Here is a 24,863-nt window from a genome sequence, read left to right on the forward strand (position 1 = left end):
GTCCACTAACATGTTTGACATCAATGGACTCTTTACAGCTCTGGTAAGGGTCTGATGAGTGGTACGAACCATAATCCCTTTCCAAAACCAAAGACGCCAATCGGTTATATTGAAACTCTCTCATCTGAGCTTTCACTCGGCAGATTTCCCCACAATCTCCCTCATCAGATATCAAGAAATCCAACTTCTTTCTCAGTCTATGGTAAACATTTCACTTTATTAAGTTTCTCTTGGCTACATGACCATGGAAAAATTTACAGATTCTCTTTTTTATTACCTCCCACCACTCCGACCTACTCCAAACAGCCTCCATAATTGTCTCCTGAAATTGGAAGAAGACCTTGAAAGACTGCCTAACTCTCTCTTCTTCCAGAAGCTCTGAGTTCAAACGCCAAAGGTACTGCCCTTTCTGAGGGGTTTCTAAGGTATTCAAAGTTACTGAGAGATAACGGTGATCACAGAACTCCACCAACATCACCCCTAGGGATGAAGTTTTAGAAGTCTCCTTAACAAAAAACCTATCTATCCTAGACCTATGGCTACCACTGAAGAAAGTGAAATCTGTGAGGTTTGGGGAATGACGAATATGTACATCCACCAAACCCGCTTGTCTAACCATACTAACTAAAAAATTGGAGTCATAGCCCAGAGGTCTCCTTGAGCCTTCTCTGTCTTTTGGCCTAATTATGGTATTAAAATCACCTCCAAAGATCACCTGCTGGGCCATAAAAAGATAAGGCTTTATCTCCATGAAAATACATTTTCTCTCCCATTGTGACTGAGGACCATAAATATTAATTAGCCTAAGGTTCTGTCCCTTTCATGTTAACATCCAAAATCATACATCTGTCTGCCTATAATTCTGTAATCTTGTGTACAGTTACCATGCCAGTAAAAAGTACTGTCACCCCACCGTATGGCTCAGCCGCAAGAGACCAGTAAGAAGGGCCCCTCCTCCTCTCACGCTTCGCTTTGTGAAGGAGTTCCAACTTACTAATCCTACCTCAACCATGTTGAAAAAAAATCAAAGGCCATCCTACGAGCACGTTCAGAAACTACGGAAGCCACATTAATCGTGGTGCATCGCATAGAATGGGGATCCATATTTAGAGATTATAAAAGAAACATGACCTTGCTTACTTTTGCTTCTCCTCTTGAAACTTTTATCACAAGATAACACAACCAAAAAAAACCCTTCACCCTACATACCATCCCCCAATGGGCCAGCAATGTCTCTACCTGAAGGCAAGGGCACCTCCTGCGTACCCCCTCCTCCACCCCCTTGGGACAACCCCCCCACCATCAAAAGGTCCAAGACCTGAGGAATTTGACACAAGATTCATGTCTTCAACCTCACCACCCGCCACCTGACTGGAATCCACTATTGATCCCAAACAGGAATCAATCACCTCCTCCACCATTCCTAATCCCTGAGTTTCCTCAATAACATCCACTGTATCCTCCACCCCCCCATATCAACTATTGAACATCCTCATTCAGCTCCGTTCCCACCGGATCCCCTACCAAACCATCCTGATCCTCCTCCGATGATGACTCTGTTTCCTGCTCTGGCCCTTTCCTCTTTCTCCCTTTCCCTTTATCACCACACTTTATTTCTCCTTTTTTTGCCATCCTTCTTGCTTAACTTCTACTTACCCTGAAACCAAAAACAAATCGCCTCCCTCCCTCACCACCTCACCTTCCTCATCAGAAGTAAAAACATAGAACTTGTTTGATAACACTATTGGCATATCCTCACCTTTCCTCTTCTTCTTCCTCCCACCTTTGACTTTATGGAAAGGCTCTTCCTCCACCCCTTCCCTTCTCACCTCCTCCCTTCTCACCTCCTCACCCTCCTGCTTTGTTCTTCCCTTACCACCTTATTCTTTTCATTTTCTTTATCCATCCTTCCCCCTCTTTCTTTCCGAGGCTGTCTGGACTCTGAATTGTGGCTTGCATTTGGACACCTACTATAGGGGTGCCCCTCTTCCCCACATAGGTTACATTTTACAACATGACAATCATTGTAAATGTGACCAATTTTCCCACAAGGAGAACATTTAATGACTGTACAGTCACCACTCAGATGCCTAAAATCTCCACATTTAAAGCATGTCCTCGGCTGCCCAGGGTAAAAACACTGAACCCTATCTCTCCCTATGTAGGCAGCCAAGGGAACATGCACAAACCCAGCATCTGAGTGGCGCAACCTGATTAACACCTCCCAAGCCCCTCCCCACACACCCATCATATGACCCGCCTTTACCATATGTGACTGTACATCACAATACCTAGAAATCCAAAAAGCTATATCTTCAGGTGGTAAGGATTCATTTCTTACTAACACACTGACCTTTACTCTGTCCTGTCTTGTCACAAGGTTTGCACTGAACTTGTTGTATGGCTGCGAGTTCCTGTATGCCTGCCACTTCACCCAGAAGGCCTGTAATCCTAGATATGCCAGGAAATTTAGATCATACTTCACAAACCTTACTGGGTGAATGCAGGCGTACAATTACTCGCAGAAAACCCAAAATCAAAAAAATGTTTGAGAAACTTTTAATTGTTTGGAGCCTCCCCCTCTCCTACCCACTTGAATTGCACCAAATTCCTCCTTTTACGCACACCGCACACCACCAGTATTTCCCGTATGTACATTAATAATTGAATTTGCTCCTGTACTTTGCCTAGAGACCATGCTAGCATATGAATCAACCCCTGGCACAGATTTATCCACACTGCACATATTTTTCCATGCCCTCTCAGCTCTTGCTGCCATGTCCTTTATAATTATTTCAGCAGCCTTTTTTGCCCATATGGGGACCACCATCTTGTCTCCATACACTGTCTCTATCACCAGTCTTTCATATTATGATATAGCGTTCATGTTCAACACAGGCATACTCTGCGCCATTTGATCAGGATCAACTGAGCCTCGACCTATGTCAACTCCACCCAGCACTTCACAGGATGGAACTCCTGGATGTATCTCTGGTGCAATGGACCTAACCCAGTGGCCCCCTCCATGCTTACCTCAACCAGAGTTGCCGCCAACACTATCTCTGCATCTGTGACCTCACTGTGCACCATGGAAACAGCTCCTGCTGTTCCCCCTATCTGGCCACTAGCCTCTACTGCGAGTGGCCCCGACCCATCTGGAACAATCGGTACAGAAGGTGCAGCACCAACACCTACCACATTCCCAGCACCATATGAGTCACCACTTACCCGCAGCTCAGCCTCACCGTGGAGAACCACATCTCCCACCCTTGCATCCATCTGCATCATCGAATCCTGGGACTCCATCCTCCTCTTACCAAGCACCTCCAACTCATTTTTTATTACACCAGCATTCCTCTCATCAGAACCTTTTGTACTTGCATCCGCCACTGTCTGTGGTACTGAAACACCAACAGATTCCACATCTTTCTTTTCCTTTTTAATTCTATTAATTACAGCCAGATTTTTCTTAATTTTGTCTAACGCTGTTGTCAGTATCAGAATCTCATCCTCCACAGCAGGACATTCCCATTTAAAGCAAGTGTTTTTCTTTTTCATTTTATAATGTAGCCTTGAATTCAGCTGCCTTGCTTCCATTTGAAGCTCCTCCATGCTGTACTGGGCATAAACATCCTCCTCACTTTTCAGGCCTTATTCAGCAGAACCTAGAACACTGTCACCTACTTCCAGTGACAGTGCTCCTCCTGCTTCACTGCCAGTGGGTTCTAACACACTGCCCTGAGTTACTTATTATTATTATTAATATTATTATTATTATTACCAGTTATTTATATAGCGCACACATATTCTGCAGCGCTTTACAGAGAATTTCTTACCATTCACATCTGTCCCTGCCCCAGTAGAGCTTACAATCTATGGGCCTGATTCAGAGCCGGATGCTCTGACAGAGCGCTCGCTCAAAATCAGGGCCGGCCTTCTGTTTTTTTAGAGCGGACTCCCGGCCGCTCGCATAGCTGTGGGTGACCACCCACAGCTATAGCGAGCGGCCAGGAATATGGTTATGATGGTCAAGACCATCGCGATCATCGGGCTTGTGACGAGACCCTTGTGGTAGGGTCTCGTTGCCGCAAGCCCTAGAGTGCTTTCGGCTCTAACAGAGCCGGAAGCACTCCCACTGACATCACTTGTCCACGGGATGTCCCACTGACATCACTTGTCCTGCTCCACGAGAGGTTTCTGTCCTCCCTGAGCTCACCTTAGGACACCTGCGTTACGGTTTGACAGGTGTACCTCCATCTGGCCAGTCACGCCCCCGGCCCACCCACCAAAGGGGGCATGCTGTCACTCAACATCGACAGCACGCCCCCTTTGGTATGAGACCTGGAGCAACGGATTGCCCGTCGATATCCGGGTCTCGCGCATGCGCATGACGGAGCTGGCTTCGTCATGCGCACTGGGCCACCATCGACCCACTTGTGAGCGTATAGCGCTCGCGAGTGGGTCTGAATCAGGCCCTATGTTCCCTACCACATGCTCACACACACATACACACTATGGTCAATTTTATGTGGAGCCAATTAACTTGCCAGTATATTTTTGGAGTGTGGGAGGAAACTGGAGTAGCCGGAAGAAACTCACGCAAGCATAGGGAGAATATACAAACTCTGCTTCACTCAGGGCTTCCCCCACTGGCAGTTTATGGGAAGCTGCTAGATTAGAAGACCCTTGGGAACATTCATGCCCCCCTGTGACTACTAAGACACTCTGGGGGTCATTCAGACCCGGTCACAAGCTCTACGAGCCCCAGTGCCGGCTCCGTCGTGCGCATGCGCGAGACCCGGCTGATGACGGTTTTGCCGTCATTAGGGGTCTCGTAGCAAACGGGGCGAGATGTCGATGTTGAGTGACAGCTCACCCCATTTGGTGGGCGGGCAGAGGGCGTGCCTGGCCAAATGGAGGCGTTCCCAAAGGAATGTTTGCCATTTGGGGGCGGCCCCATTTACATCATTGCTGATGTCAGTGGGGAGCTTCCTGCTCAAACAGAGCAGGAAGCTCCCTGGAGCTTACGAGAGCCCAGACCCAACCTTAGGGTCTGGTCGTAAGCCCCGATGGTCCATCACCATGGCAATCGTTAAAGCTATGGGTGGTAACCCACAGCTTAACGAACGACAAGGAGGACGTCTTTAAAAATAAAGACATCCTCCCTCATTCAGAACGACCGGTCGCATTCTACGACCGGCTCTGAATGAGCTCCTCTTTGCCTGCACCACCAGGTCTTCAGCTGCTGACGGCCTCTTTTCCTGCCTAAAGTCTGCTGAAACACTTTCAGCCACAAAAGAGGCTGCCGGGACAGGAGAAGCCCCAAACTGAACCACCGGTCCGGCATCCGCCTGGAGACCCTCAGCATGCAGAGGGCCTGCTGTGATTTGCCCTGCCATCGGCGATGCTGCCGGGACTTTGACCGGCGCCACCGCACTCACCAGGCCTTCCGTCACCAGGGACATCACCGCTGCCAACACTGGAGCCTCTGCTGGGACGGACGCCTCATGTTCAGTGTCCATCCGGATATACACAGCCACCTCTACCGCCGGAGCTTCTTCTCCCTGCTCCATACTCCTGCTCCATACTCATGCTGGAGCCCTCCAGGTAAGACGTGCCCACCAGACTTCGCGTGCCTGTTACTCCATGGACACAGGGGCCATTTCAGGCTATTGCAGCATAACCACTGCATCCGCACTTGGCCCTCGACTGCCATCCATGTCCCTGAGCTGGGCAGCTGCCACAGGAACCCGGGATCTGTTCTTTTTGGTCATGGCACTTCCCTCCTCAGCCAAATAAAGAAACATAGGGCTTAAGCAGGGAAAAAAATCCACTTTCTCCCACAATAAACGGCAGCAATAAGTATGGCCGCACCAGGGTTACAACTACACTTTCCTAAACACTTCTACCAGGCAGAGGCAGCCTGCCTGGGGAAGCCTGCAGGGGAATCCCCCTCTCACACAGCCACGGAAAGGGAGCAGAGCAACAGCACACACAATCTCCTCCCATGGATGCACGCAGGCTATATTTATATATATATATATATATATATATATATATATATATACTGTATATATAAAGTATGCAAGCAGGCTATAGATATATGATGTATGCACGTCGCAGGCTACAGATATATGATTTATACATGCGGGCTATAGATATATTCCATAGACAAAAAACCTTACGGTTTCATATGTCCCATTAAGGCTGCTTAGACATGATATGAAAATTCACAAAACCTATTGAATTTCTGCCACTCAAACGCCAAAAAGCAATGAAATTATGATCATTAAGGCTAACGCCTTAATGGACGTGTTCCTTACGTAATACAGATATGGTATGCCATGACACCATGTGGTTAACTGCAGACTCAGCACTCTCACAGAATGAGATTGCTGTCACTCACAAAATGGTGGAGCTGCTAATTCACAGAATTGTGTGCTCATTGAAATACACACAAGCAGTCTATGCAACTGAGGTCTGAGCAGTTTCTGAAGTTCTATGGATGCCTACAGTACCTGGACCTGAGATTATCCAATCCAAGGGTCCTGGGTATGTTTTTTTTTTAATAAACAAATTTTATCTACAGTGTGCAAGTACGTTATTGTTTTAATATTTTCTTTACATTAGTCTTTACATTGGGACTATAGGTGCCAGTAGGCACTTAATATACAGGCATGCTGGCACGTGTTGCTCCACAAGTACTGGCATGCTGGGGCAGGCTTGCTGAGACCTGTAGTCCCACTGTAAAGAACAATATTACAATCTATTTTTTACACAAGTGCAGAGAATATCACTGGGCTTTCAGCCAATGGCTGGCGGTCTCTTGGGAGAGGGGACCCCATTTTTGGATGGTCCCAATTTTCTGAAGGATTCCAGTGCTGTAATAAATATTTAGGAAAGGAAAGAGACAAAAAAAGGGGGGGAAGAAATCACCACACAGGTAGAGATACCACCATGTCAATAGACAGAAACAAAATAACAGAATATGTTATCTTCACATATCTCCCATTGATAACAAAATTGTATATGTATAAAGGAATTGTGGTGGTGGTACTGCTCAGAGTAATTAGCAATAGTTACAAAAAACTAACAGCCCTGGGCTGACCAGTTTGGGGCTGAGTAATGTTATGGCTGGGGAACCCTACCCTCTGTGTCTCTTAAGGCTCATACACACTTAACAATATGCTCCATGAGCGATATTGCTAAGCGTTTCCCCTGCACTGCTGGGCTCAATGTTGTTCACTACATTGAGCAAACACACTGAACGATATTGTTAACAATATCGTTCAGTGAGTGCACCCTCCCTCATCCCTGAACATGCACAACCTGACTATATCATCAGGTTGGACTGCAAGTTCAGGAAATGAAATACATCGTTATCGATCCGCGGGAGTATGCATCATTAATTATGTCTTGCATACACACTGGACTATATTGAATGCAGTGAATGATAGCGATATTATCGTCCACATCATTCAATTTATCATCTAGTGTGTACGTGGCTTTAGTGTAACCCCTCAGCAGGTTCAGCCTAGTGCTCAGTGGCGTAACTTCATCCCAGGTGCCCGGAGGCAAGATAAATGTTGGTGCCCCCCCAATTAAAATGTACCACCACCCCAGCACCTATGCCAGCCCCAGCTGCCGCCACCCCCCCATGCAGTTCCTTTTATACAATGCCCCCAGGAGTGGTCCCCCTATTCAGTGCCCGCCTAAGCAGTACCTCCAGTAGTGAGCCCCCGGTAGTTGCCCCCAGTAGTGAGCCCCCTGTAGTTGCCCCCAGTAGTGAGCCCCCAGCAGTGAGCTCCCCCCATGCATGCGCACACACATACACAAAAAAAACCACTTACCTTTATCCACGCTGCAGCCGTCCATCCCCGGTGTCCGCTCCTCTGCACTATGGGAGTGATGTCATGACGTCACTCCCATAGTGCACTGCAGGAGTTCCGCCACTGGCCGTGCTGTTTTTAGGAAAATTAGGGTTTTTTCCCCAATTTCAAGTACCAGACTAGGCTGAGAGGTCTGGGACTGGTTATGGTTTTGAGTGGGACGTCACACAATATTTTTTTGAACACTGGTCCTGATTCAGAACCGGACGCTCTGACAGAGCGCTCACTCTGAATCAGGGCCGTCCCTCTGAATTTTAGAGCGGCCTCCTGGCCGCTCGCATAGCTGTGGGTGACCGACCACCCACAGCTATAGCGAGCGGCCAAAAAGATGGTCGCGATGGTCAAGACCATTGCGACCATCGGGCTTGCGATGAGACTCTTGTGTAGGGTCTCGTTGCCGCAAGCCCCAGAGTGCTTTCGGCTCTATCAGAGCCAGAAGCACTCCCAATGACATCACTTGTGATGTCAGTGGGGCCGGCCCCAGACGGTAGGTGTTCCCTCACCATCGACAGCACACCTCCTTTGTAGCAAGACCCATAGTGACGGCTTGGCTGTCGCTATCCGGGTCTCGCGCATGCGCACGACAGAGCTGGCTCCCTCGTGTGCATGCACACTTGGCCAACATCGACCTGCTTGCGAGCGCTCAGCGCACGCGAGCGGGTCTGAATTTGGCCCTCTAACCACTGTTTAACATAACAAAACCTGCACAATCATGCTGCTCTACAGAGTGCTTCATTCAAACTAGGGGTGAGCGGGTTCGGATTTCTGAAATCCGAACCCCCCCGAGCCCCCCCGATCCGAGTCCGATCCGAGTCAGGCTCGACTTTTCCCGCCTGACTCGGATCTGAAATCGAGGCAAAACGTCATCATCCCGCCTTCCGAGTCTCGCGGGTTTTGGATCCTATATAAGGTACCCGCGTCGGCGCCATTTTCTCACTCGGCTGTGGACAGTGAAGAGGGAGGGTGGGAGTTAGGGCTGTGTAGTGTAGTGTAGTGTAGTGTAGTGCTGCTGTTGTCCACTACTTCAAAGTCCATAGGGGCTGGCTGTGTTGTGCTGTGCTGCTGTTGTTAATAGGGGCTGTGTCCACTACTTCAAAGTCCATAGGGGCTGGCTGGACTGTGTTGTGCAGTCAGTTCTCCATAGGGGCTGTGTCCACTCCAAAGTCCTGTGCAGTGTCCCAGTCCTAAAGGAGTGCTGTAGTGTTGTCCAGGGGGTGCTCTGTCCATCAGGGGTGCTCCCCACAAGTGCTAAAAAAATAATATATTTTCTGTGTTTGTGAATTGTGTGCGCAGTAGCCGCACGTGCATCAACAAAGTAGTGCCAAGCGTGCGCCTGTGTCATAAGTAAAGGGCCGGCTGGCTTGACCGTTAAAGGGTGCTGTAACCCCCGAAAGTACACTCCAGTCCAAACCAAAAAAAAATTATTTTCTGTGTTTGTGAATTGTGTGCGCAGTAGCCGCACGTGCATCAACAAAGTAGTGCCAAGCGTGCGCCTGTGTCATAAGTAAAGGGCCGGCTGGCTTGACCGTTAAGGGTGCTGTAACCCCCGAAAGTACACTCCAGTCCAAACCAAAAAAAAAATTATTTTCTGTGTTTGTGAATTGTGTGCGCAGTAGCCGCACGTGCATCAACAAAGTAGTGCCAAGCGTGCACCTGTGTCATAAGTAAAGGGCCGGCTGGCTTGACCGTTAAGGGTGCTGTAACCCCCGAAAGTACACTCCAGTCCAAACCAAAAAAAAAATTATTTTCTGTGTTTGTGAATTGTGTGCGCAGTAGCCGCACGTGCATCAACAAAGTAGTGCCAAGCATGCGCCTGTGTCATAAGTAAAGGGCCGGCTGGCTTGACCGTTAAAGGGTGCTGTAACCCACAAAGTACACTCTAGTCCAAACCCAAAAAAAATTATTTTCTGTGTTTAGCCGCACGTATATATCAAATCGATATAACATAAATGGAGGACCAAACTTTCTCCGATAAAAATAAAATAGAGAAAGATCAAGAACCACTTCCTCCTAGTGCTGAAGCTGCTGCCACTAGTCATGACATAGACGATAACATGCCATCAACGTCGTCTGCCAAGGCCGATGCCCAATGTCATAGTAGAGGGCACATACAATCCCAAATGGCAAAGTTCAGGAAAATGACCTTGAAAAAGACATTTAAATCAGCTGAAGAGAAACGTAAACTTGCCAATATGCCATTTACGACACGGAGTGGCAAGGAACGGCTAAGGTCGATCCCTAGTATGTTCATGACTAGTGGTTCAGCTTCACATGACGATGGAAGCCCTCCTCCCACTAAAAAAATCAAAAGAGTTAAGCTGGCAAAAGCACAGCGAAGAACTGTGCTTTCTAAGAAGATATCACAAATCCCCAAGGAGAGTCCAAGTGTGGTGGTGGTTGCGATGCCTGACCTTCCCAGCACTGGACGGGAAGAGGTGGCTCTTTCCACCATTTGCACGCCCCCTGCAAGTGCTGAAAGGAGCACCCACAGTCCACTTGCTGATATGCAAATTGAAGATGTCACTGTTGAAGTACAACAGGATGAGGATACTGGTGTAGCTGGCGCTGAGGAGGAAGTTGGCGAGGAGGATTCTGATGGTGATGTGGTTTGTTTAAATCAGGCTCCGGGGGAGACAGTTGTTGTCCGTGGGATGAAAAAGCCCATCACGGTCATGCCTGGGCAGAAGACCAAACATTCCACCTCTTTGGTCTGGCAATATTTCTATCCAAATCCGGACAACAACTGTCTTGCCATATGTACCATATGTAAAGGTGAAATAAGTAGGGGTAGGGACGTCAACCACCTAGGAACATCCTCCCTTATACGGCACCTGCAGCGCGTTCATAAAAAGTTACTGTCAAGTTCAGAAACTTTGGCTAAGACCGTAAGCAGTCCAGGGACACCTAAATCCCGTTGTCCTGTTGTATCCAAGCGCCTGCAAACCACACCGTCAACTCCCTCCTCGTCAATTTCCTCCTTAGTTAGGATCGGAAGTAGTCCTGCAGGCCATGTCACTGGCATGACTGACTCTCCTATCCGGGATTCCTCCGGAGGATCCTGCATTGCTACGCCTACTGCTGCCGCTGCTGCTGTTGCTGCTGCTGGGAGTCGTTCATCATCCCAGAGAGGAAGTAGGAACACCACTACTTTTACTAAACAATTGACCCTCCAACAGTCCTTAGCGAGGAGGATGAAGTACGACAGCAGTCATCCTGAAGCAAAACGTATAACTGAGGCCTTGACTGCTATGTTGGTGTTAGACGTGCGTCCGGTATCCGCCATTAGTGCAGTGGGATTTAGACAATTGCTGGAGGTAGTGTGTCCCCGGTTCCAAATCCCGTCTAGATTCCACTTCACTAGGCAGGCGATACCGAGACTGTACAGAAACGTCAGAAAAAGTGTCCTCAGTGTCCTGAAAAATGCCGTTGTGCCCAATGTCCACTTAACCACGGACATGTGGACAAGTGGAACAGGGCAGACTAAGGACTATATGACTGTGACAGCCCACTGGGTAGATGTATCACCTTACGCAGCAACAGCAGCAGCGTCACCAGTCGCAGCATCTCAGAAACGCCAGCTCGTTCCAAGGCAGGCTACGCTGTGTATCACCGGTTTCAGTAAGAGGCACACCGCCGACAACCTCTTAGAGAAACTGAGGGAAATCATCGCCCAGTGGCTTACCCCACTTAGACTCTCCTGGGGATTTGTGATATCTGACAACGCCACCAATATTGTGCGGGCATTACATCTGGGCAAATTCCAGCACGTCCCATGTTTTGCTCACACAATAAACTTGGTGGTGCAGAATTTTCTGAAAAGCGACAGGGGCGTGCAGGAGACGCTTTGGGTGGCCCGAAAAATTTCAGGCCACTTTCGCCATTCAGCGACTGCGTGCCGAAGACTGGAGCGCCAGCAAACACTCTTGAACCTGCCCCGCCATCACCTGAAGCAAGAGGTTGTGACGCGGTGGAACTCAACCCTCTATATGCTTCAGAGGATGGAGGAGCAGCAAAAGGCCATTCAAGCCTATACATCCACCTATGACATAGGCAAAGGAGGGGGTATGCACCTGACTCAAGCGCAGTGGAGAATGATTTCCATGTTGTGCAAGGTTCTCCAGCCCTTCGAACTTGCCACACGTGAAGTCAGTTCAGACACTGCCAGCTTGAGTCAGGTCATTCCCCTCATCAGGCTTTTGCAGAAGCAGCTGGAGAAAGTGAAGGAGGAGCTAAGATGGAGCGATTCCGCTCGGCATGTGGGACTTGTGGATGAAGCCCTTCATTCGCTTTGCCAGGATTCCAGGGTGGTCAATCTGTTGAAATCAGACCACTACATTTTGGCCACCGTGCTCGATCCTAGGTTTAAAGCCTATGTGGTGTCTCTCTTTCCGGCCGATACAAGCCTGCAGAGGTGCAAAGACCTGCTGGTGAACACACTGTCAGCTGAAGTGGAACGTGACACGTCAACAGCTCCTTCTTCATTTTCTCCCGCAACTGGGGCTGCCAGGAAAAAACTTAGGTATCCTAAGCAACCCGCTGGCGGTGATGCAGGGCAGGCAGGACCAAGTTTGGACATCTGGTCCGGACTGAAGGACCTGGCAACAATTTCTGACATGTCTACTGTCACTGCATATGATACTGTCACCATTGACAGAATGGTGGAGGATTACATCGGTGACAGCATCCAAGTAGGCATGTCAGACAGTCCATACCTGTACTGGCAGGAAAAAGAGGCAATTTGGAGGCCCCTGTACAAACTGGCTCTATTTTACCTGAGTTGCCCCCCCTCCAGTGTGTACTCCGAAAGAGTGTTTAGTGCAGCCGGGAACCTTGTCAGCGAAAGGCGTAGGAGGTTGCTTCCACAGAATGTGGAGAAGATGATGTTCATCAAAATGAATTATCAGCTCTTCCAGGGAGACCAGCCTCCAGAACGTACAGAGGGACCTGTGGTGGTGGATTCAAGTGGGGACGAGTTAATACTTTGTGAGGATGAGGATGTACACACTGAAGAGGGTGAGGAATCGGTGGATGAGGAGGATGAGGATGACATCTTGCCTCCGTAGAGCCAGTTTGTGCAGGGACACATTAATTGCCAGCTTGTTTTGTGGGGGCCCAAACGAACCAATCATTTCAGCCACAGTTGTGTGGCAGACCCTGGCGCTGAAATGATTGGTTTGTTAAAGTGTGCATGTCCTGTTTATACAACATAAGGGTGGGAGGGAGGGCCCAAGGACAATTCCATCTTGCACCTCTTTTTTTTCTTTGCATTATGTACAGTTTGGGGCCTAGTTTTTCAAACTGCCATCCTGTCTGCCACTGCAGTATCACGCCTAGATGGGTTACGCGTTTGTGCCGCCCACTCGTGTCGCTTAGCATAGTCATCCAGCTACCTCGGTGCAACCTTTTGGACATAAAAACACTATTGTGAGGTGTGAGGTGTTCAGAATAGACTGGAAATGAGTGGAAATTAAGGTTATTGAGGTTAATAATAGCATAGGAGCAGAAAAACCTACAAATTCTGTGATTTTAGCTGTTTTTATGCTTTTTTTCAAAAAAATACAGATCCAAAACACAAAACCCAGAACCCAAAACACGGAAGGGTGGTTTTGGCAAAACCAATCCAGATCCAAAACATGAAGAAAGATCCAGATCCAAAACCAAAACACAAAACACAAAAAGTGGCCGGTGCACACCCCTAATTCAAACACAGAGCTAACAGGTATTTATTTCTTCTATTCAGCTGTGATCTTTCTTTTTTGACAACACGATTTTTATTATATCCATGATTTCTACTGTTGTCTATGTAAAGAATATGATGTTTGTTTCAAAGGTCTAATACCATCTATTGCCATCTGAAGTCGGGTTTTTCATGTGATTTGTCATCGGTTTTGCCTTTAGTAAATCTCTAGTTTGCAAAATCAACAGAATAGCACACAGAAAAACACAAAATCAAATATACAAATAGTCATCACCAAATGTTGTAAGAATTTATTGAAAAAAAGCATTACTCCACACATCCTTTGTTCTCCAATTTAATACCGGCAAATTCCAGGTAGCAGGTTCTCTTCGAACCTAGTAGCATCCACGAATCTTTTCATAGAAACAGTGTGTTGGTTTATTATTTTGCAGAGTCCCGTCGTGAAGGACAGGATTATTTGCGGACACTTTCCATAGAAATGAATGGGGACATGCTCATTGGTTGAGAGTGTGGGAGTTGCACTCTCAGCCAATCAGAATATCCCCATTAATTTCAATGGAAAGTGTCTGCAAATTACCCACTCCTTCACAATAGGACTCTTCATAGAAAGTGAAACAGTTTGTTGGTTTATTATTTTGCAGAGTCCCGTCGTGAAGGACAGGATTATTTGCGGACACTCTCCATAGAAATGAATGGGGACATGCTCATTGGTTGAGAGTGTGGGAGTTGCACTCTCAGCCAATCAGAATATCCCCATTAATTTCAATGGAAAGTGTCTGCAAATTACCCACTCCTTCACAATAGGACTCTTCATAGATGATTCTTGGAGATTTAATTAAATTGGAGAACAAAGGCTGTGTGGGGGAGCAGGGGTGTAACTAGAACTTTGTGGGTCCCATAGCAACATTTTTAAGGGGCCCCCCAACTCTGGTCTCCACCCTGAGTTGGTATTGCTAGTGCTGCATAAGCACCCACGAGGAGCATAGCTACAATTGTGGGACCGTTGTCTGCAATAAAAGACATATGGTCCATCGGGGGGGGGGGGTGATAGTGTTAGTGGGTGATTCCACTTATCTGTTTAATGGCTCAGCCTCAGCTGCCTCTAGTTATGGCGCCCAGTCACTCATCTATTCAACTCTGCAAAGATGCTAATGTCATTACATCAGCGTCTGGATGACAGCTTCATCTTTGCAGAAAATAATAGAGGAACTGGCGCTGGCTGTTTCCTAAGCAGAGCTGTGGTGCCTCTCTCCGCAATGCTGCTATAGAGCATCAATGTGGATTGACAGTCCCTTCACCGTGACCCTCTATAGCAGCAATGGGGAGCGAGACACCCGCTGTGCTACAGTACTTAGGAAGCAGCTGGCACCAGCTCCAGGAATAATGGTGAGTGCAGGTGCAGTGCAGTGAGTTGGTTGCTGTTTCAGTGGGCCCCCTATGCCACCGGGCCTCATAACAATCGCACCTCTTGCACCAAAATGATAGTTATGCTTGTGTGAGGGAGTGGTGTTTTTCTAAAGATATTTAACAGTCGGTGTCCGCATCCTGTTTTAAGTTTAATATTTTTGTGCAATTTTTTTTTTAAGGGGCATACTAAAAGTGGCAGCAGGTCCTTAATGTCTGGGCATGGTAGCAATTGTGCTATTACTAGTGCCATCATACCAGATCAGGCTTGCTGGGACTTGTAGGATGTCAGTAAAGAACAATGTTATTTAAATATTTACCGTTAACCCCGCACCCAATGCCCAGGGGTGCGAAGAAGATTTCTCCCCAGGGCTGGCTGTCCCTCGGGAGGGGGAATCTTATTTTGTTTGGGGTTGTCCCAACTTTCTGAGGAATTCCAGCCCTGGGGTGACCTGTTTGGGGCTAGTTAATGTTATGGCAGAGGGATCACATTCTGTGGGTCTCCCTTCTATAGTGTTATCCCTCCAGCTGGATCAGTTTCCTTTTCTGTCAGGATTGCCTGTGCTGAGACTGAGAAGGAGTATTGGCAGGAGGAGTTATATGAAATGCTGATTACAGTATCGGCTGTGTAAGCTTAATATCATAAGGGGGTTCCCCTCTGAACTTATTGACTGGTGGGGTTCTAGGCATTGTATGGAGTTGTTTTACTTAAATCTTTTAATCTGTTTACTGAGATCTCATTCCTACATTCCTGTATTTGAGATCACTCTTCCTTTCCCCTACACTGGGTGACAGATTGTAGATTGCAGTGTATTTGTAAACAATATTGTCACAATGTAGGTCATTGTTACCGCAGTGTAATATTTAAAGTTGGCACAAATTGAAGTGTGTGCTGTACCAGACTTCATTCGTGTTTGTTATGGAGAACGATCAGTTGAGACTGCAGGAACCACATAATAGTGGCAGAGCTGTTGCCAGTGCCACCAGTCATGGCGATACTAACCCATACATGCCTACCCTCCCGGTTTTCGCGGGAGGCTCCCGATTTTTCGGGTAACCCCCCACACTCCCGGAAGGGTAGGCATTTCTCCCGCATTCTGCCCACTTCCTAGTGAAGTGGGCAGAATGAGGAGAATACCCGCGGCGATCGCGGGTCTCTGTGAAGGGGGCGGGGCTTAAGATGTGATTCTGCATGAATCACAGCATTTGGCCTCACCCCCTATGTAAATTTGACCCAATCGCGGCAGTTCTGCCGTGAGGGGGCGGGCTTAATGACACAAATCATTAGGCCCCGCCCCCATCGGCCCCCTGCTGCTTCTCTTACCCGGGCTTCTCCCGGGAAGAGATTATCAAAGGTAGGTAAGTATGTACTAACCATCTACATCATCTACAAAAGCCGTTGCCCGAGGGCATACAGGGCTTAAGTCAAGGCATCTAAAATTGAGCAAGCAATGTTTTACAGTGTTAAAGAAAAGAAAATTAAAAGCTAATTTAGCTGCAGAGAAAGAAAAAATTGGAAATATGCCATTTACTACACGAAGTGGCAAAGAAAGGATAAGACCTTGGCCTTTATTTATGACTGGTGGTTCTGCATCTTATAAGGATGTAGGCCCTTCTCCCTGTAGAAGTGTCAAAAAAATTAAAATCACTAAGGCACATGAACCAACTGTGTGCCCAGAAAAGTCACAGATCCCAAGTATATCCGCGGCTGCCATGTGCGAGCCTGACTTTTCTCATACTGTACTTGAAGAGGATCCTCCTTCCACCATTTGTGTGCCCTCTGCAAATGTGGGGATGAGCAGCTCACGTCAACATGCTGACGTTGAAATCATGGATGCTTCTATGGAATTGCACCAGGAGGATGAGGAGTATATTTCTGTAGTTGCCGCTAATAAGGATGATGAAAATGTTGATGATGATGATGATGATGATGATGATGATGAGGATGTTGATGCCAAGGATTTTTTGAAAAAACTGTAAATCAGGCAACAGTTGTTGACCATGGTGGGGAAAAGCCCATTGATGTCATGCCTGGGCAAAGGACCAAAAAATCCACTTCTCATTTGTGGAATTATTTCCACTCAAATCTGGGGCGTGCAGGAGATGCTCTTGGTGGTCTGAAAAATTTTGGGACATTTTCGACATTCAACAACTGCATGTCAAAGATTGCAACACCAGCAAGTACTGTTGAATGTGCCCTGCCATCAGCTGAAGCAAGAGGTAGTAACTAGGTGGAATTCTACCCTCTATATGGTGCAGCGGATGGAGGAGCAGCAAAAGGCCATCCTAGGCTACACTATGGCCTATGATATAGGGAAAGGAGCATGAATGCACCTTAGTCAAGCGCAGTGGAGAATCATTTCCGTGTTGTGCAAGGTTCTCAAACCCTTTGAACTTGCCACATGTGAACTTAGTTTAGACACTGCCAGCTTGAGTCAGGTCATTCCCCTAATCAGACTTTTGCAAAAGCAGTTGTAGAAACTTAAGGAGAAGTTGAAATGGAGTGATTCCACTAAGTATGTTGGACTTGTAGATCAAGCCCTTCATTCGCTTCACCAGGATCCCCGGGTCGTCAACCTCTTGAAATCAGATCACTATATTTTGGCGACCATACTTAATCCTAGGTTTAAGTCATACCTTGTGTCTTTCTTTCTGATGGAAATAAAGCTGAAAAGATGCAAGAGCTGGTGGTGAAAAAATTGTCAGCTCAAGACAGCATCTCCTGCATGCCCCTTTCATTTTTTGAAAGAAAATTCTGAACGACCAAATTTATGGGGTGGGCAAATATGAGCAGCAGCAGCACAGAGCATCTTCCTGCCAGGATGTGTGCAATAAAGTGAAAATATGTTTATTACAAAAAATTAGTTGTGTATATTGGTCACATGCATACATATTTACATGGTACATACAGTGTGTAAAGCAGGATGAGGTAACCTGAAGTACGCAACCTGTTGTTGACAAATAACTTACAGTCGGTCAAGCAAACATCAGAGATGCTGGGAGTTCTAGTTGAGCAGGAGAACTACAGGCTGCTTTCCTCTGATGTAAACAGCAAGTCATGGTCCCATTATCCCTAACAACCTCCCTGAGTACAAACTAGTAAACCTCTGTTTACAGTATGTTCTAGCAGCACCTCCACAAGCAAGGCCACCTCATTTTTTTATTAGATCATGCTGTATAAACAAATAAAAAACTTCCTCCAGATCAAAGATGTCTTTCAGAAACTACATAACTTGATCCTAGATTGATCTTCTTATTTTAAGAATCAAAATATTAAATTAAATAAATAAAAAACTTATCAATCCTTCCGTCCTTTCCCTGTCTTCAACCCATAAACACATTCCAACTCCATCGGGCCTATGACCTAGTTAAGGAAAACATTCTTGGTTTTCAAAATTCCTAGGGGTCGTATAGTTTATTAAACTACCATCCTGTCTACCACTGCAATGCCACTCTGTGCCATGTTCGAAGCTGAACTGCCACATGTTAGTGCCGCCCACTGCTGTCGCTTAGTTTAGTCAGCCAACTAGCTGGATGCAACATTTTATTCCTTAATGAGATGAAAAAAAATCAATATTGTGAGCCGTGAGGTGGTCAAAATTGACTGGAAATAAATGTTATTGAGGTTGGTAATACTGTAAGAACAAAAACAGGCCCAAATTATGTGATTTTAGCTGTTTTTATAATTTTTTTTTTAGAAAAAATCCAGATCCAAAACCAAAAAACAAAACACGCAAGGGCGGTTTTGGCAAAACCAATCCAGATCCAAAACAAGAGGAGCTACAGCTCCAAAACCAAAACACGGTGATCGCTGCACATCTCTAGCATAAGGCAGTACAGTAAATCTGGTGCTTCACGCAAAAACAGCACTTTGCATCTAACTGTGTTTAAGTAATTACCTGTTATCTCTGTATTAAGCAAGTTTCCCAGAGTCAGTCCCTGGTAGACATCGCTCAGAGCATCATTCCTGAAGATGAAGAGTTGGGTGGAGATGCTGTAAGAGGTGATTACCCACAGGTACCAGAGGATACATATACAAGGGAAGTATCTAGGTTTTTGGCTTTTGCCGGTAGGATAATGGACATTAAATGATAATGAAATGAATCGAGACTGGTAACCAGATCCTATGTTACCGGAAGACTCCAGAGAACATAGAGTTTCCCGGGTATGCTGGGGGCACTACAATGTGTTACAAAGTGCTTCTACGCCATTCAGACCACCCTGCAACAAGCAAGTCAATGGACATAATCAACCAATATTACATTATTACAGCATTACCTGCCAGAGTCCCAGTCGATGTAGGAAACTGCATTCCAGGGTGAGGCAACACAAATCCAGATACTGAAGGGCGATTAAGAGTCTGCAACACCCGGGCGTGTCCTGAGTGGTTACGCAGCTTCTGAATGAAAAAATAGATTGATATTTGTTATATTATCCCAGATTAATAGACACATGGAGCTCATACAGAGTGACTACTATGCCAGTTCTTGACTAACTTGCATTAAAATTGCTTTGTACGACAATGTGGATGCGCAAATGCGCCCATGCAGACTTGTTACCATTGCTGCCTTTCTCCAGACGGTTGCTTGTGCCCAGTCAGGTCTTGGTGAGACGGGGGGTGATCTGAGTGAAGCTAAGTATCGTAAGTGTTTGATCACACAATTCTGAATGCATCCAGTCCAGACTGGGAAAGAGATGGAAATATAACTGGAAAAGAGGAGACGCCTGAGGGTGGTCAGGGGCAGCTGCAAATACCCCATTACAATGATGGTGATTGTCAGATCTAGTGAATCACTTGTGATTGGTTGGGAGCAGAGCTACGCTGACACTGATTGGGCACAGAATATGTTTGTGTGAGATCTTGTTGGGGTGATTAAACAAATATATGTTTTTTTGGCATACACAAGACGGAAGCAGCTTCTCCTGTATTACAGAGGTTTTAGTAGTTTGAATTATGCTAAATTACAGCAAATACATATTGTTGAACATATGGAAAGAAGTTTAAAACATGGTTGCAACTTGGGCATGTGAGTCTGTGCCATGTCCGTGTTGTACGCAGGCTCATATGAGGCATTGGCAGAATGTAACGCTTCCTGAAATGTACACGCCTTGGGTACGCTTTTTTCAGGTGTAACTTATGCCCCTTTTGCACCCTGTTCTGCATCAGTCCTGGGGTTTACAATACTGAAACTGTTTTGGTCATCAATCAACAAGCTTTACATTCACATGATCAATAGCGAACTGTAATGTTTAAATATACATGTTACATGGTAAATAAGTTAGGGATGAGCGGTTTGGATTCTGTAGGGATCTGCGGCTCGGGTGTTCCCATCTGACTCTGATCCCACTTCGAGGCCGAATGTCATCCTCCCGAAGTTAGATTGTTGTGAGACTTGGTTCTTTATTAAAAAAACGTGACTGGGACTCGGCACCATTTGTTACTCGGCACGCACGCTGCGCACTGCTGTGCAAGAAGGTGGCTGTGTCAAGACTCCAGACTAGTGGCTGTGCTGTTAAGTGATTGTATTGAGCACACTGCACGCTGATGTATGCTGCACTACTCTGATAATTAAAGTGGCTGTATTAGCCTGTGTCCTGACTCACAACAAGTGGCTGTGCTGTTAAGTGACTGTGTATAGCGGACACACTGCACACTGATGTATACTACTCTACTCTGCTGATTAAAGTGCCTATAGCCTGTGTCCGACTCCAGACTCACAAGTGGTTGTGCTGTTTAGTGACTGTGTATAGGGGGCACACTGCACGGCACGCTGATATATGCTGCACTACTCTGCTGATTAAAGTGGTTGTGTCCAGACTCAGAAGTGGCTGTGTGTACAAGGCATGCTGATGTATGCTGCGCTGGGCTCATGCCCATCTGCTCCAGTGTAAAAAAAAAGTAAAATTATATTTTTAATAAAAGTAAAAAAAATATAAATAAAAGTTTTTAAAAAATGTTTTGTGCTGTATCCCAATGTGTACTGTATACAAGTACTGTGACTCCTTGGGCCGTAGCCCTCTGTGTATACAAGCACTGTGACTCATTGGGCCTTAGCTCTCTGTGTATACAAGCACTGTGGCTCCTTGGGCCTTAGGGCCTGATTCAGAGCCGGAAGCAATTAGCGCTCGCTCGTCCAGAAAATAGGGGTGGCTATTCAAATGAACCGTTCGCTGTTTGCGGTCTGTTCACGCCTCTAGGTCTGAACGAGCGTACAAAACCTGCGGTCGTTTTTTGGGAAACTACGCCCCCTGGCCGCTCGCATCTTACGTCATGTCCGCTATTTATTAGATTAATCGAGTACATCGAACAGGGTATGAACTGCTCGCTATTCTTGTGGTTGGTTTTTGCTACCACAATTTTGCGAGCAGTTCTGGCTATAAAATAACCCAGTGACGTGGTCAATGACGCTGCTGTTTTAAATATGCACACCCATAAAACGCCCGTTTTGACCTTTAAGCACGCCTACGTTCGAATCTCCACACCCCGTTTTCAAGCACCTTCCCCTGTTACCACCCACATACGCCTCTTTCTGTCACTCAAATTAGCAGGCATTCGCTATTTTGCGAGCACATGAATTTCGGCCGCACTGACTGGTTCGCGCATGCGTATTACGATCCGTACGCATGCGCAGTTGGGCAAACATCGCTCAGAGCGAACGAGCAGCCGCTTACGAGTGGCTCTGAATCAGGCCCTTAGCCCTCTGTGTATACAAGCACTGTAACTCCTTGGGCCTTAGTCCTCTGTATACAAGCACTGTGACACATTGGGCCTTGGCATTCTGTGTATATAAGCACTGTGGCTCCTTGGGCCTTAGCCCACTGTGTATACAAGCACTGTGACTCATTGGGCCTTAGCCCTCTGTGTATACAAGCACTGTAACTCCTTGGGCCTTAGCCCTCTGTGTAGACAAGCACTGTAACTCCTTGGGCCTTAGCCCTCTGTGTATACAAGCACTGTGACTCATTGGGCCTTAGCATTCTGTGTATACATGCACTGTGGCTCCTTGGGCCTTAGCCCTCTGTGTCTACAAGCACTGTAACTCCTTGGGCCTTAGCCCTCTGTGTATACAAGCACTGTAACTCCTTGGGCCTTAGCCCTCTGTGTATACAAGCACTGTGACTCATTGGGCCTTAGCCCTCTGTGTATACAAGCACTGTAACTCCTTGGGCCTTAGCCCTCTGTGTATACAAGCACTGTAACTCCTTGGGCCTTAGCCCTCTGTGTATACAAGCACTGTAACTCCTTGGGCCTTAGCCCTCTGTGTATACAAGCACTGTGACTCATTGGGCCTTAGCATTCTGTGTATACATGCACTGTGGCTCCTTGGGCCTTAGCCCTCTGTGTATACAAGCACTATAACTCCTTGGGCCTTAGCCCTCTGTGTATACAAGCACTGTGACTCATTGGGCATTATCCCACTGTGTATACAAGCACTCTGACTCATTGGGCCTTAGCCCTCTGTGTATACAAGCACTGTGACTCATTGGGCCTTAGCCCTCTGTGTATACAAGCACTGTAACTCCTTGGGCCTTAGCCCTCTGTGTATACAAGCACTGTAACTCCTTGGGCCTTAGCCCTCTATGTATACAAGCACTGTAACTCCTTGGGCCTTAGCCCTCTGTGTATACAAGCATTGTAACTCCTTGGGCTTAGCCCTTTGTGTATACAAGCACTGTAACGCATTGGGGCTTAGCCCTTTGTGTATACAAGCACTGTAACTCATTGGGCCTTAGCCCACTGTGTATACAAGCACTGTGACTCATTGGGCCTTAGCCCTCTGTGTATACAAGCACTGTGACTCATTGGGCCTTAGCCCTCTGTGTATACAAGCACTGTAACTCCTTGGGCCTTAGCCCTCTGTGTATACAAGCACTGTAACTCCTTGTGCCTTAGCCCTCTGTGTATACAAGCATTGTAACTCATTGGGGCTTAGCCCTTTGTGTATATAAGTACTGTGTGTTTCATAGATGTGCTTTAATCTGTGGTGTCTTTGTCGTTGCTTAGTAACCAGTCAGCTCACTGCAGCCTTTGGCCAATAATGGTGAAAACAATATTGTAAGCTGTGAGGTTGTCTAAATTGACTGTAAATTACAGGAAATTAATGTTATTGATGTTAATAATACTCTAGGAACAAAAAAAGCCCAAATAATGTGATTTTTAGATTTTCTTTATACATTTTTTGTAAAAAATCCAAAATCAGTCACAGTGGTTTAGCAAATCCAAATCCAGATGATAAATCAGAGCCAAATGCAGCAAAAATGGTCCAGCGCAAATCTCTAAAATAAATAACACAATAGCCTATTGCTCTGCTGGCTCACAACTACTGTCACCCTGGTGTATATCAGTAAAGATTATTATTGCTGCAATTTTACAAGAAAATAGTGTATTGCTGGAGCATCTGAAGGATACTGCGCTACCTGGCGTTACTTGCCGGCAGTGATAACAGTATTCTTACTGTTTCACCCATGAGCTTTGGGACTGGGAACCCTGACTTAGAATTCCAGACCACTTTAAAATAAATAAAGAAAGAAAAAAATAAATATAAACCAAAAAAAGTTTAGAGATACAAGAAAAAACAATTGCACAGGACATGTACACTCAGGTGCATAAATATTGGGACATTGACAAAATTTTCATATTTTGGTCTCTATTCACCACCACAATGGCTTTGAAATGAAACAAACAAGATGTGCTTTAACTGCAGACTTTCAGATTTAATTTCAGTTCCATTGGCAGCCATACATGCCTACGCCATGACACTACCACCACCATGCTTCACTGATGAGGTGCTATGTTTTGCATCATGAGCAGTTCCTTTCCTTCTGCATACTCTTCTCTTCCCATCACTCTGGTACAAGTTGATCTTTGTCTCATCTGTCCATAGGATTTTGTTCCAGAACTGTAATGGCTTTTTTAGATGTTGTTTGGCAAACTCTAATCTGGTCTTCCTGTTTTTGTGGCTCACTAATGGTTTACATCTTGTGGTGAACCCTCTATATTCACTCTTGAAGTCTTCTCTTGATTGTTGACTTTGACACATATACACCTACCTCCTGGAGAGTGTTCTTGATTTGGCCAACTGTTGTGAAGGGGTTTTTCTTCACCAGGGAAATAATTCTTCTGTCATCCAACACAGTTGTTTTCCGTGGTCTTCTGGGTCTTTTGGTGTTGCTGAGCTCTCCGGTGCGTTCTTTCTTTTTTAGAATGTTCCAAACAGTTGATTTGGCCACACCTAATGTTTTTGCTATCTCTCCGATGGGTTTGTTTTGATTTTTCAGCCTAATGATGGCTTGCTTCACTGATAGTGACAGCTCTTTGGATCTCATATTGAGAGTCGACAGCAACTGATTCCAAATGCAAATGTCACACCTAGAATCATTGAGTTGATAGTCCCATTACTTTTGGCCCCTTAAAAAGTGGGAGGCACATATATATATATATATATATATATATAGATATAGATATAGATATAGATATATATATAGATATATAGATATATATATATAAACCGTTGTAATTCCTACACCGTTCACCTGATTTGGATGTAATTACCCTCAAATTAAATCTGAAAGTCTGCAGTTAAAGCACATCTTGTTTGTTTCATTTCAAAGCCATTGTGGTGGTGAATAGAGGCCAAAATATGAAAATTATGTCAATGTCCCAATATTTATGCACCTGACTGTATATAAATGTAAAAAATCTCCCCTGTTGCAATAATCTTAGGGGTCTATTTACTAAGCAGTGTTAGGAGACAGAGTGAAAAGTGATAAGAAAGTGATAAGGTGCCAGCCAATCAGCTCCCAACTTGCAATTTCGAACACAGCCTGTGAGATGGCACTTTCTTATCACTTTTCACTCTGTCTCCTAACAC

General features: G+C 46.1%; 1 protein-coding gene across 1 annotated transcript in view; it reads right to left on the reverse strand.

The window, feature by feature from the left end:
• LOC148517815 (RING finger protein 112-like) overlaps nucleotides 1–24,863 on the reverse strand; it is a 120,538-nt gene that overhangs the window by 40,064 nt on the left and 55,611 nt on the right. Inside the window, exon 8 of the mRNA XM_088478184.1 lies at nucleotides 19,270–19,390. Within this exon, the coding sequence (XP_088334310.1) occupies nucleotides 19,270–19,390 (121 nt within the window). The remainder of the gene's footprint in view (nucleotides 1–19,269; nucleotides 19,391–24,863) is intronic.

This window comes from Taudactylus pleione, unplaced genomic scaffold, assembly GCF_031769625.1.
Source record: "Taudactylus pleione unplaced genomic scaffold, aTauple2 ptg000209l, whole genome shotgun sequence".
Lineage (NCBI taxonomy): Eukaryota > Metazoa > Chordata > Amphibia > Anura > Myobatrachidae > Taudactylus > Taudactylus pleione.